A 14,275-nucleotide genomic window follows, 5' to 3' on the forward strand; every position below is an offset into this window, starting at 1 on the left:
GCCGCATTAGAAAAGTACAAGGAGACAGCATACAGCATAGAGAGTCTCCCGAGCTTTGGTAATAAGAAACCATTAGACAGTTTGAAGCAGAAAAGATTGTGTGTGTGTGTGTGTGTGTGTGTATATCAAAAGCACAGGAAACTCTGGCTTCTGTGTTGAGAGTACACTGTAGGGAGGTGAGGGCAGAGAAATCAGCTAAGACTATTGAAATCCTTGAGGACTGTGGCTTGGACCATGGCAGCAACAGTGGAAGTGGTGAGATTCTACGTGTATTTTGAATTGATGAGACTGGTTGATGGGTTGGACCTGGGCATGAGAAAGAAGGAGTCAAGGACAGCTCCCATTCTTTGGACCTGAGCTGCTGGAAGAATGGAGCAGCTGTCAGCGGAGTGCGGGACCGAGAAGTCCAGAATGACACCTGCTGGGCATGGGCGGGGGATATCCAGGAGGTGGTTGATGTCCGAGACTACAGTTCAGGAAAGAGTCCTCCACACATAGACGGCATGAAAGTCACAAACCCCAATGACACCTGGGACAGAGACCGGAGAATGGGAGGCATGTGAGCATGATGAGCTAGAATCAGCTGACAGACTGCCCTCCCGGACAGCTGCTTGGGCCTTTCTGATATCTGTGTCCTTCACAAATGGCGAGCCATCCCTTTGAACCCAGTGCCCTACGGATGGGCATTTCATTGATCCTAAACTCCGCTGTTGGGGCTATTGGGTATGCACGAGTTGATGCATACTTTGCCCTTGTGCACATGTTTGGAGGATAACTTTTAAGTGGAATTGCTGGGACATGGGGCATGTGCATCTGTAATCTTTGCGGCACATCAACTGCTTTCCAGAAATGACCTTGGTGTTCCTCCTACCAGCGGTGAAGCAGAGGCTGTCCGCCCTGCCCACCCCCCCACCCCGCCATAATCCAGCAGACACAGGGAGGTCTCAACCTTCTTGATCATTGCCAGTGTGACGAGTCAAGGACGTGGCAGTGTCCTGTCATTTGTGCTCCAGTACGCTGTCTCATTATGGCTTTAATTTGCATTGCTCTTATTTTAGACTTTGGATTTGCGATCTGACAGTTTTTCTTCTTGGCAATTGGTCTGTTTAGATTCTCTCCTCCTGGATCCTTTGGGTAATTTCTGTTTTGTTGGAAATTCACTCATTTTGTCAAGGTTTTCTGGTTTAGTTGGACAGAGTTGAGTGGGTAGGCTCCCTGGCGGTTCTCTCGATATTTGTCTGGTCGCCTCATTTTACCGAGCACCTGCTCCACGTCCAGCATCATTATTGGCCTTGGGGACATGATTGTGCAGGAAAACCAATGAAAAGCACTACTTTGATGTACAGATTTTTTTTTAAAAAGTAGTTATGTAAAATACGCAGACTGTTAGAATGTAGTAAGTGCTAGAGAAGAACAGTCTGAGAGCAGAGAAGGAGTCTGAGAAAGTGCAACTTGGACGGGTAGTCACAGAGGGATTCAGGCACAGGGGCCTTGAGGGCCATGAGGGAAGAATCTTGTGTTTATCTGGGAGAAGAGATGGGTGCAGGGGGTATGTTAGTCACAGAACCAATGGACAGATGTAGAAGTAGATACTGATACACTGTAGATACCGATATAGACACACTATAGATATAGACCGGAGGTAGATATTGACACAGACTTGCTATAGACATAGATACATTGTAGTTATAGATAGAAACACGCATAGATATAGCTACATTGTCGTTATAGATAGAGACATACATAGATAGAGAGACGCGTAGATACAGACCTGCTATAGAAATAGATACCCTGAAGATATAGACAAAGATAGACACACCTTAGATATAGACACACTGTAGATATATAGAAAGGCTGTAGATATAGCTACAGACGTGCTCTAGATATAGATGCACCATAGATATTGACATGCTATAAATGGAGGCATGCTATAGATACTGTCAAAATAGACACCTGTCCATATAGATACGCCATGTAACTATTGACATCCTGTAGATATAGGCATAAATGTATAAGGAGATTTACTACAAGGAATTGGCTCGTGCCATCTTGGAGGCTGAGCAGTCCCACAATCTGTAGCTGGCAGGCTGGGGACCCAGGAGAGCTGCTGGTGTGAGCGCCAGTATGGGTCCAAGTCTGAAGGCAGGAGAAGACCGACGTCCCAGTCGGAAGACAGCCAGGCGAAGACGGAATTCTCCCCAGTCAGTCAGTGCCTTCTCTTCGGGCTGTCAGTGGACTGGGAAGGGCTGTCGGCGTACACAGTCAGCTGACTCAAATGTGAGTCTCTCCCAGAAACACTTTCCCGAACACACTCAGAATCATATTTGACCGGGGTATCTGGCCCCACCCTATGGGCCCAGTCAAGCTGACCCATAAAAGGAGCCATCAGGGATGGAGTGGAGTGAATAAAAGAGAAGATAGAGACTTGGTCAGAGAAGATGGAAAGGAAGGTTTTGGTTTCCACTCTGGTGGGACGAAGGCCATTGAGAGTTTTGAGCTGAGCGGTGACATGATCGGACTCAGGTTTTCACAGGATCCCTCTGGCTGCCAAGGAAGTCACTGCAGGAACCCAGTGGGCTGGACCTGTGATGGGAAAAGGGGGTGCAGGAAGCAGCTAACGGATTAGAGGGGACTTTGAGAGGAAGGCGGGGCCAGAGATAGCCCTGGGGTTCTGGTGCAAGCAACTGGAAGGATAGAATTTTATTTAATGAGGTCAGGACAACTGTGGGAAAATTGACTAGATCTGGATTTTAGCTCCGAAAACGTTAAGTTTGAGATGCTAATCTCCAGCTGTTGATATCAAGTGGACATTATGGAGACAATTCGAGAGCTTGCGGCCAGAGAGCCATCAGTGTATTGAGTGTTGGAGTCCCTTCAAGGAGACGAGCTCCTTAGGAGTGATCGGAGATGGGGAGGAGAGGAGACTGGAAGGTGGGGAGGGACCCAGGGAGGAATCTGAGAAGATTCCAGAGAAGCAGGAGGAGAAGCAGGAGAGGGTCCAGAGTGTCCCAGAAGCAGGAGGAGTGATCCCTTAGGTTAACGCTGCCCAGGGGGCAAGTAAGAAAAGGTCTGAGAATTGACCACTGGATTTAGCAACGCAGAAGTCTTTGGTGACCTTGACCAGGACAAATTCTGCAGAATACCGGGGGCAAAAGCCTGTTCCTCCCTCCTTCCGCCTCTAGATTACCAACAGCTAACATTTCAGTGTTTTTCAAAGAACCAGAAATTCAGTTTATTTATTCCTTCCTTGCTTTGTTTTCAACTTCATTTCAGTTTTAATTTATCAGTTACTGTCCTATGCCTTCCTTAAGCTTATTTGGCCTTTTCTAACTTTTTGAGTTGGATCATTAATTCATGTTCTGTTTATTAATATCAATATTTAAAGCTATAAATTTTCCCCTGAGCATTGCCTGAGCATCCCAGAAGTTCTGAGATATGGTATTTTTATTTTTATTATCTCTATATTCCAAAATTTTAATTTCTTGGCTCTCTCTTTGACACACAAGTTCTTTTAGAGTTTTTAAACTTCTTGGTTGTAGCGTTCATTTTGTTTTGTGGTTTTCATTATAAATATTTTCAGATTCTCGTGTATTAGGATCAGAGAATGTTATCTGATTTTTCAGTTTTGGAATGTATTTTCTTTGTGGTGTGATAGTCACTTTCTGTGTGTCCTTTTTCAAGATCTTTTGAATAGACGGTAGATTCTGTTTAATGCATACACACATGCACAACATGTGTGTACAACACACGTGTACATGTACATGCACACAGGCATACACACATGTGAACACACACACGCATACTATCTTACTAATTAGGTATTTGGCCCCCTATCTTTTTATTTATGTTTTTGTCAACTTAATCTGTAATGGACGGAGAGGTTAATTAAAATGCACGCATACTAGGACACTCTGTCTTTTTCTTTCCACATTTCCAGCCGTTCTTGCTCTGCAATGTAAAGGCTATGTTCTTTGGTGCATAGACGTTCATTACTTTGAGACCCTCGTGGTGACTTTCATCCTGATCCCTGCATGGTACCCTTCTTTTCCACATTTAGTATTTCTTGCCCTGACTTCAGCTTTATCTAATATTCAGATCAAGACCCCTGGTTTCTCTTGGTTTTTATTTGTTTGTTTGTTATGTTTCTGCCCACCCTTTTTTTTTTTTTAATTGTGACATTAAGTACACTGATGTTGTTGAAAAACCATCTCCCGTGCCTTTTCATCATCCATCCATCCTTTTATGGGAAACCTGTGTGACTCATTGTACCTTCAGTAGATCTCATTTGTAATCTGGTCTGAGCATCTTTTTTTTTTTTTTAAAGCCAGTGTGTGTGGTTCATTAACATTTACTGACACGGCAGATTCATTTGGTGTTACTTTTGTCATGGTTTGTGATATGCTTTTTGCTTTTATAGCTTTTGTGGGGGTTGTCAATTTCTACCATATGGTCTCTGTTTTCTTTGTTTTATTTTTTGTGTATGTGTCTTCTGACAATTTGCAAAGCTGTGTTTTTGATCCTGTGGTTATCTTTATAATTCTACTGTGATATGATACCCTTAATTCTCTATTTCTTCAGACAGTGTTTATTTTCTCCTTACATATGAGGAATGTCCAAATTAGAATATTTCTATTTTCCTTCCCCTTCTCTCACTTCCACCAAATGACTTTAGTTGATTATATTTTATGATTTTCTTCCCTGTTTACTCTTGTACCTCTAATTTTACTTAAACCTTTGAATGATTCTTGAGATGCCTAATGTAAGTGATGAAGACATCGTTTACATAAATTCCCTCCCCCTTCTCACCTCTACCCTCCTATCTCTTGTTATTTACCCCAGTTCTCTGTTTTCTCTTTCATTCTTGCCTGTAATAGTCCTAATCCGTGGATCTGTTTCGGACAGTCCTACAGTTCAGTGGATTCTCACTGTTGGTACCATTGCCAGACTCACCCCATTTGGCCTTGGTTATCCCAAGTGTGTCCTCTAGTAATTTATGTAAGAAGGACTCCCAGAAACTGTATTCCAAAAATAGGTTCAAAAAGTGTTTCTGTGGATGTTAAACTTGAAAGATAGTCCATCTGGGTTTTAGATTCTTGGTTCATTCATTCATTCAACAAATATTCATGAAACTATGTTCCAGAACCTGCCTGTGTTACTGTTCCAGACCCTGGCAATACAGATGTGAACACGACACACTGACACGGTGGCCCTCCTGTAGCTTACTTTCTGGGTGGGGGGGACAAAAAATAAATTAGAACAGTCAGTGAAATCTGTGGTGTGCTGAATAGGTTGGATGCTGTGGAGGAAGATAAAGCAGGTAGTGGGGGATCCCTGGACCTGGCTTTGTCATGGAAGCCGCGGGGAAGGCTCTATGGCATCCCAACCCTGACCCCATCACACGTTTCTGCTGATGGAGAGCCGGGAGACTGGCTCTGCTTCTTGGACTCTCGGCTACTCTGGAAAGAAGGGCTGTGCGGGCTTTGTCAGAGCCACTCCCTCAACTCTCCCCTGCCCCCACCCCCTCCCAACATCCACTGGAGCTTGGTTGAAGATGGTTTATTGGTTAAGAGCTATAATCAGAAGTCCAGCTGCACTGATATGGAGGGGAGCATCAGGGGCCCCCACCAGAACCAAGCGTCTTCCTGCTTTCCACTTTACCTGCATTAGTGAGTGTCCCTCCTTCTTGTACTCTTATCTGGATTCAGGTCCCTTTCCCTGAGGACTTCCACTTACACAGGACAGGTCATGAGACCACCCATCTGCAAGGATGCCTAGAAAGATAAGTGTTTGTGACTGGACAGTTGCCCTGATAATTGGATAGGAGACGGGGAATTCATAGCGTCATCTTGACTCTGCCAGTCAAAGCTGTACATGCCCCATGGGCCAGTGTTTACCCTCCTGACCCTGCCCATTGGTCTCCTGGTCTATTCCTGTGCCAGGAGCATCCTGGTTTCTTCTCCATGGCTTTGTAGGATACAGTCACATCCAGTGATGTGTTTCCAAGATTTGTAATGGTTTTTATTATAATTATGAATGGTATCTGTATCTGTTCTTAATATTTTTGAGAGGTTTTTTTTAAAGATTTTATTTATTTGAGACAGAGAGAGTGGGCACACATGAGCAAAGGGAAGGGGCAGAGGGAAAGGGGCAAGCAGACTCCCTGCTGAGCACAGCCTGTAGTGGGGCTCAGTCCCAGCACTGTGAGATCATGACCTGAACTGAAGTTTGATGCTTAACCAACTGAGCCACCCAGGTGCCCCAATATTTTCTAGTTTTTAATACCAAGGGTGACCATACAGTTTATCATCCAAATCAAAACACTTATTGGCATGAAAGAGGAACAATATTAAAAATTATATCAGAACAACAGGTGTTAACTGGAATGACCCAAGCTAAGACACATAATCACTCTGGTAACTGTTGAGACAGATGAATATTGTTGGTTTTATACATTAAACTGCTAATCTCATGGATTGAAGACCATATCACTGTATCTGCACTGTGTTCTAGGAATTAGCCTGTTGATTCTCTTGGATTTTCTGTGCATATTATCTGCCATTAATTGTAACTCAAGTTCTTTTATTCCACTCCTAAGATGCTATGCTTTTTTTTCTTGTCTTATTACATGGGCCACGAGTACCAGTGCTGAATGAAGCCATAGTAGAGGCAGGCTTGCTTGTCTTGCTTCCAGTCTTAACATCAAATAGTTCTCTGTATCCAGAAGTCATGCAGTCAGAGAAAACCCAACTTCTCTGGGCCATGAGTCCCGAGAGAAGTGTCCTCAGTGATTCCCCATGGAGGAGACACTGCATGATATTTTGTTTCCTTCTGCTTCCTCAGAAAACCCTTTTGCCGTGCCTCAGGATGGGGGAGGTGAGACCCGAAGCACCCGGCACAGCCTCCAAGGAGACCAACGTCAACAGAGACCCCAGGGAGAGCCGAGGTGGCTGCGGCGGTGGCAGAGGAAGAAATGCCACCTGTGCCCACAACCCCCTTCCGTGGACTTCTAAGACTAGGAGCAAACTCAGGGGTGGGGGCCAGGGGTTCTAAGGGAGGGGGGTCTTGAGCCACCCGTCTGCAAGCAATAGTCCCATTCTGGGCTGGTGGCTTCTGAGAGGGGACGCCATTGTGGACTCAGGATGACCAGCACAAAGCTGCTGCGGCTAATTCAAGCTGCAGGGATTAGGCCTGTGCACCGTACCTGTGGGCCCCTTACCTCCAGTCCCTCCAGTTGTGGCCTGTGGGCCTGTGTCAGAATACTGAATGTGAGTGTGTGTGTGTGTGTGTGTGTGTGTGTGCGTGTGCAGAAGTGTGTGTTTGGAGGTGTGATTTGGGGTGTTCTTTTTGTTTGGTTGCGTGTTGGTTTCTATTGGAATCCCCGTGAGTCCTCTAATGGGCACAGGTCACCAGTGGTGGGGGCCCTGGTCAGCGTCCCCGTTCAAGCTTCTTGCTGTAGCGGGCAGCCGTGAACCCCCTGGAGTCACCAAGCATGAGGCATGGTCCCGCTATGTCTCAGAGGACATGGGGATTTGAACATGCTAGTGAGGGTTTGTTCTTATGGAATTTACTCCCCTAACAATGTAATAATAGGTGATGAGGCATCTTGGGCCATCCACGGGACAGGCACGGGGCCGCGTGTCTCCATGCACTCCCTCTCTCACTGCTCGGGAGGGGGGGTGTGGTGAGCCCCCTGCAGAAATGGCTCTGAGCAGGGAAGGCCCAGGGTCACACAGCCAAGAGGAGACCAGCCACTCTGTTTGATCTTAGGGGTGTAGGAACCAAAAGTCCACACTCCCCAGCCCAGGGGACCCCCAGCACAATCCCTGGGACATCTCCCCACTTGCCTCTCAGTGGACTGACTGTTGCCCCAAGATCTCCACCATCACTGCCCTGAAACCTTCATCCACGCAGCACATTCTGTTAAGCACCTGCTGTGTGTCGGACCCCAGGCTGGGCAGTGATGGGAACTGGCCATGAGTCAGGCAGGCCGGGTCCCTGCCCTGGAGGGAGGCCACCATCTGGTGGGATAGATACACAGATCTGAGCTGAACACAGTGACGAGGGCTGTGGAAGCCCCAAGGGAAGTTTCTAGAAACCATTCCACTTTAGATTTCTGCATAAACCCGGATGCCTATAACATCCATCCCCAGAGGTCCCCACCACCACCCACCCCACTGGCTGAGGGCACACACACGGAAGGGCACTGCCCGGGAAACCTTCACATAAATCCCCAAGGACCACAAGGCCAGTGTAGACACACCTATTCCACTGGGGGAGTTTCCAGATCTCCCCCAGGCTCTTAGCTCAGTGGACCCTGCTCAGCAAACGTGTGTCCCTCTGATGGCGTGTTCACACTCAGCCGGACTCTTGCACGCGTGCTGTCTGCCCTCCAGACACACCGGTGAGCCGGTGATGCTCGTGGTGCTGGTCGGTGAGCTGGGGAGAGAGGGCCGGCGAGAAGGGAATCGTGAATAAGGACGCTGAGCGCTGGGCCGACAATTGAGTCGGAACAGTCTGTTCGAGAGCCAGCCACGGGCATTAAAGACGGGGTTGGGGGGTGGGGGGAGAGCATCCCAGCACAAAGGCCCTCAGGCAGCAGCGTGCTTGATGCTTTCAAAAAGATCCAAAGAAATCCAGGATGGCCGGAACCGGCAGGAGGGCAGAGAGGTTGAGGGGGAGGGAGTCCAGGCTCTCTGCAAGGCGTACAGACACAACACCCCATCCTTTGATAAAGCATTTTCTAGCTCCATAAGGAAAGGATTCTCCCCATTTCGTGAACTAGGAATCTGAGACTCAGGTAGGTCCGTGACCTGCCCAAAGTTCACAAGGCAGGCTGGGGCAGAGCAAACCCGTGGTTTCCCCACATCTCCCCAGACACGGGGGCCCAAGTGTATGGTTTGGCAGCAGCAGAGGGAAAACTTCATTTGAGGTGTTCAGTAGGGATGGGCACATCTTCCTTTCCCTGGACGCTATGGGCAGCCCTGGAGAGGGGCTCAGCTCCCTCCGGCCCAGGGGGATCAACCCTCACTTGCATCAGATGTGCAGAGCCTCGGGAATCAGGGGAAACCGAGGTTCGGGTGGGGGGGTACAAGACCCCGATTCTGATGTCAGTCAGCTCTGCACTCAGAGCAGTGTGACCTCGGGCCAGGCCTGTGCCTTCTCCGCCCTCAGTTTTCCCCTCGGTAAGAGGAAGGAGTCAGACCAGGTCTTCGGGGGCTGGCATCTCTGGCCTCCTGTGGTCCTGGGCGACTCTCACGCAGCTGCTTACACAGAGTTCCTTCCTTGGGTTGGGAAAGAGCTGGCTGCCTCCCCTGCCTGGGGGCCTGAGCCAGGGGCTGCTCTCACCTAGACCAGCCGGGGCTAGGACCCACCTGGTCCGCAGCCCCGAGAATTACAGCTGGCTTCTGGCCCCCTCCCGTAGTCTTTTCGGGAGTGACCGGTAACCCTTTAGGGCTTGGGATGGAACATTCTTTTGGAATGGAGGCTTCCCACGTGTAGCTCGGCACACATCACAGCTGGGGACGTGGGAGAGAGGAAACAACAGTCACCGCCTCTCTGAGTGGCTGAGGGGTGAGATGGGGCACAGGGCCTGAGCGCCCCGAGTGAAGGGCACGGCTGCCGGGAAGGCACGTGAGAACAGGGCTGTCCCCCCACAATGTCCAGGGCTCCTCAAAATCCCACAGGAGCCCGGGTCGTCCCAGCAAAACCCCACCCCCCCGCCCCCTACTGCAGCAGGCCACTGTGCCAATCGGTAGTGTCCCCGAGAATAAGACACAGGGTAGTGATAAGTTCAAGTAGAGATGTTCAGAGTTAGTGTTCTTAGTGACTTCCACACCCAGTCTTTCAAGCTGCCTCTGTTTACTTTCTACTGTGAGCTTCTGGCTATCCCCACGTCATCTGTAACCGTAACAATAATCCTAGTACAAAAAGAGAAATAAAAAGCAGAGAAAGAAGAAGACAACATACCTTCCCGGGGAATCTGTGCCCGACGCCGGTCTGTGTCGTGACTCCTGCTCGCAAGGCCTCTTCCCGCTGGGAACGGTGTGTCGTAGACACGCGGCGTCTGCTTTTCCTCTCGCTTGTGTATGGTGTGATCTGTGTGTTTTGGAACCGATTCAGAACCAACACCCAGGCCCTCGACCCTCACCTTAACCTCTGAAGTCACACTGAGCCTCAGTCGGGGAGGGGCTCGCCCCTGCCGACAGGCCCGGAGGTGCCTGTGCCAGGGGCACGTCTGACACTGACCCGGACTGGTAGGAAGCAGCCTTCGTCGAAAACACACGTACAGGCACACGCATGCGCACACACACACCCCTACACACGCGCACACATGCGGGGGGCATCCAGGCCCCCTTGTGGTCTCTGATACCTAAGAAAAACAGGCCAGCGGCTAGCAAGGGTGGGCGGTCCTTCCCTTCATTGTGCAGAACAGCAATCAGGGACATGTGGCCCCAGGGCTGGAAAGGACTTGGGAAGGGGGTGGGGGATGGGATCAGGCACAACACGGTGAGGAATGTGGGATAACAGCCTTCTGCCAAGAGACACTTCCAGGCTCACCGTCACATCCGAAGCTCTCTCTAGGTCATTTCAGCTTCAGCAACACTGTAGGAGTGGCCGTGCCTGGCACCGTCCCCCGCGCGGACCCCCAGACCCTCGTCTGCTCCAGGTCGGTGTCCTGACCCTCTGCCTTTCCTCCAGCCCAGGCCCTGCCCACTGGCTCAGCTGACCGCCCCCGTCCACTGTGTTTACTAGAGTCTCCTCAATCCTTCAACAACCCAAATCCGCGTGATAGCCCCCAGTGATGTCATTGGCGGCACTTCCTGTCCGTGGCGAGGGGCAGCCTTGTCATCGCAGGGCGCCGCTATGCCTCCCCACCCCTGTCGTCTGCTGTGGGAACTTGAGGTTGGAGTCCTAGAAGGGACTTTCCGTTCTTGACCTTGCCGCTTACCTGGTGAGTATCAGATGGGGTCTCGGTGCTCCCCATAAACCGACTCAAGGTCGGGGGGGGCAGCCAGTCCCCCCCGGGGAGTGGTGAAACCGGGCTCACTGCCACCTGCAGCCCCGGAGCCCATCACCAGCCCAGGCTGGGGCGATGCCATTCACCCTGCAGCACACGGACACCCGCCGTGCGACCGACGCCCCCGAGGCTCCCAGCCTGCCTTGCAACACACCCAGCCGCACATGGCTGTCAAGGGGACGGATACAACCGTGGGGTCCGTGGCCTGAAAAACAGATGTTGACGTTGAGCAGTCAGTCGCGAGAGATAGAAGATTCTAGAAAATCCATTCGCTCATGCATGCATTCCTTCATCTGTTCAACAAATATGTGTCCATCTCTGAACCCAGCGCGCACCTGGGAGCAGTTCCTGCCGAACATGGAGATGTTGGGGGACATGTGCATGTCCGTGGGAGAGGCTGGGATCCCCCGAGAAGTGATTGGTTGTCCCCAACATTTAGGAGCGCCCAGATCCACAAAGCAAACAGCTTACCCCTCTGTGATAGTGACCCTGGAGGTGGCATTGTCCTTTACCCCTCAAGTTCTCAGTACCAGACCCTGCCAGATAGTTGGTGCTCGAGAGAGGCTGGGTGAGTGAGCTGCTCTGACCCTTCATCACACTGTCCCTAAAACTCCTTTGTTTACATCAAAACCCTGATGCGTTTGCCCTTGACAGAGTGACATTCAGGACTGCAGCAGGGCCCACCCCCCAGTGGTACCATTCACAATGCTGTCACCAAAATGTTCCTGGGTCCCCAGGAACAGCGTTCCTATGGACCACATTGGAACAGCCACCCCCGGGCTGGTGCAGTGAGGTCCCGTGGATTGCCCTACACCGCTCTTCAAAATGTGCAGGAGCCGATGGAAGTTGATAAACAGGCCGGGGGGTGGGGCGGGGGACGCGGATCACCGGGGCACATGGTTGCAAGTCGCAGATGGCGCCGCCACCACGGGCGTCCAGTGGGACCAAACTGGTGACCTGAGCGAATGTCTTCTTGGAGCCCCTCCTGGGTTCTCGTGTGTGTTCTTTCTGTTTCTCCCCTTCTGTATGTTCAAGGTGGTGGGATGCAGATCGGCAAGCCGTCAGTCTGGGTTCTGGTGCAATAACTTAGTGGGGTGCCGAAGGGGAAGGGCTCAGTCGCCCCAACAAGGCAGGATCACCCCCCCCGACTGGTGCGTCCACCCCAGGGTCCGCCAGGCTAGGGCACACAGGTGAGGGTGGGCTAGGGTGGTCCCCCTCTTCTGTGCACCCTGACTTCCCATGAGCAGGCACAGTGTCTCCCTGAGAGCTGATAACCGGGAAAACCAAAAACCAACAATATTCCTGATAATAATAATGTAATAATAATAATAATAATAATGTATTTTACACTGCTCTACGCTGCTTTTGTCTTTATATACAGTAGTTTTTATAAAGATGTCCTTAGGTTTTAATAAAGGAGTGTCATGTCAACTCTTCCCAGCGTTAAAACTTACTTTCACGTTTCCAAACACACTGGCCGCATCCTGCCCTCACGATGTGTCACTTTTGGCCACGGAGGCTGGGAGAGGAGGGCCCGAGGTCTCAGCTGAGGTCTTGTCCAGTGTGGCACTAGGGGTCCAGGCTGACTTCAGCCCCAAGGGCAGATGGAGAGACCAGACGGGGACCACCTCCCCAGGGACAAGAGCAGGTGGGAAAGGGGACAGAGTCGTGTGGTCCACTGTGGGGATGGCAAGAGCTGTGAGCGGGCAGGCGGGCGGGCTGGGGACAGTTGCTGCACATTGTCATCTCCTTAAACACTGCGCCGGGCTGGTGAGGCGGGGGCCACTCTTCCCGGATGGGTGGATTCCCATCCCTGGCTCAGATGGTGGCCCTAAATGACTGAGCCCCATCCCGTGGGTTCTCAGAGGAGGACCAGACTTCTGCTCTCCAGGAGGGACAGACACGCTTGTTGGACAAACGGGGGTTTTGCGCCTCCTCTACCTGCCACCCGTGCGGGCCACGTTGGACCCTCTTTCCTCCCAAGTCTCAGGCCCATGAACAATTTGGCCACAGCAGTGTCGCCCCACAAGGGCTGGGACCGCATCCAGTTCCATTCAAAGCTCCAGTCTCAAACACCATTCTGAGCTCTGCCTCCCACACCACCCCTCCAGACTGGAGTCCCATCCCAGGGTCCAGGGGGCAGAGCAGGACTCAGCGCACCCTTCCCATCCCTGGGGCAGCCAGCATCTGGGCTGGAGCAGAGGAAAGGGCCAGGAAAGGCAGGAGGAAGGAGCTGGTTTGGTGCCGCTGTTCTTGCTGCCGTAGGCAAGTTCTACAGACTTGTCCTTGGGGCACACGGAGGCTTCCTTGGGAGAACCATGTGGGGTCTCCCCATGCCCCTATTCCCAGGCAAGGCGGACCAGGCCAGGAGGTAGCCATCTGTGCACACACACACACACACACACACACAGGCTCACATATGTACACACTCACGTCCCTCCCCTGCTTGGCGCTGGAGAGGGGACAGGACAAATTCCTGAATAAGGACGGTCCTGCTGCGGGCAGGGTGACCACAGAGGAGAAGGGGCAGAGTTTGGCTTCGGATCTCTCAGGGCCTCAGCTGCCCAGCCAAATGTCTTGGACTTGCCCCGATGGGCCATGGAGTGCTATGGGCAGGCTTGAGACAAAGGAGAGTCGCCATCAGTTCCCCAGACCAGGAATTCAAAAGAAGTCACCACAAGCCATCCAAAAAAAAAAAACACAAAAAAGATAAGAGAGGAAAAATCCTATCCAAAACACCTGATCGTCGAAAAGAAATGGATAATTTTCTTTAAAACATTACAAGTTCCAGGAACTGGTACTAGAGAATGAGAATCTGAGGAGCCTTTTAATTATTCAATAAATTGAGTCCATCAGCAAATTATTCCCATAAGGAAGCTCCAGGCCCCGCAAATTCAACCAAAATTCAACCAAAGGAAGAAATCAAGCGCATGTCGCACAAGCTCTCCTCCTGGGGAACAGGAGGGAAAAATAAGATAAACGTACAAGAGCATCGAACAGCCTCGACTCATTTTTCTGAGGCCAGAAGAACGGTGACACCAAAACCCGGCAGAGCGAGCCCCGGTCACCCGCGCAGGTGCCGGAATCCCGACCAACACGGAGCACGCGGACTCCGGCAGCCCTCATCGGGCGTATCCCAGAAACGTCGGGCTGCTCGAACATCAGGGAACAAGAACCAGGATCTATCTACAGCCTCAGCATCTTAAAGAGAAACACGTATGATCTTTTCAATCGGCACAGGAAAAATAAATAAATACA

At 50.8% G+C, this 14,275-nt stretch overlaps 1 protein-coding gene across 1 annotated transcript in view; it reads left to right on the forward strand.

Moving 5' to 3' along the window:
- The window catches only part of SHISAL1 (shisa like 1), a 73,875-nt gene extending 61,427 nt beyond the window's left edge, over positions 1–12,448 (forward strand). Inside the window, exon 5 of the mRNA XM_044228108.1 lies at positions 6,841–12,448. Within this exon, the coding sequence (XP_044084043.1) occupies position 6,841 (1 nt within the window). The 3' untranslated portion in view covers positions 6,842–12,448. The remainder of the gene's footprint in view (positions 1–6,840) is intronic.
- The last annotated feature ends 1,827 nt before the right edge of the window (positions 12,449–14,275 follow it).

Source organism: Neovison vison, chromosome 12 (genome assembly GCF_020171115.1).
Source record: "Neovison vison isolate M4711 chromosome 12, ASM_NN_V1, whole genome shotgun sequence".
NCBI classification, from domain to species: Eukaryota; Metazoa; Chordata; class Mammalia; order Carnivora; family Mustelidae; genus Neogale; species Neogale vison.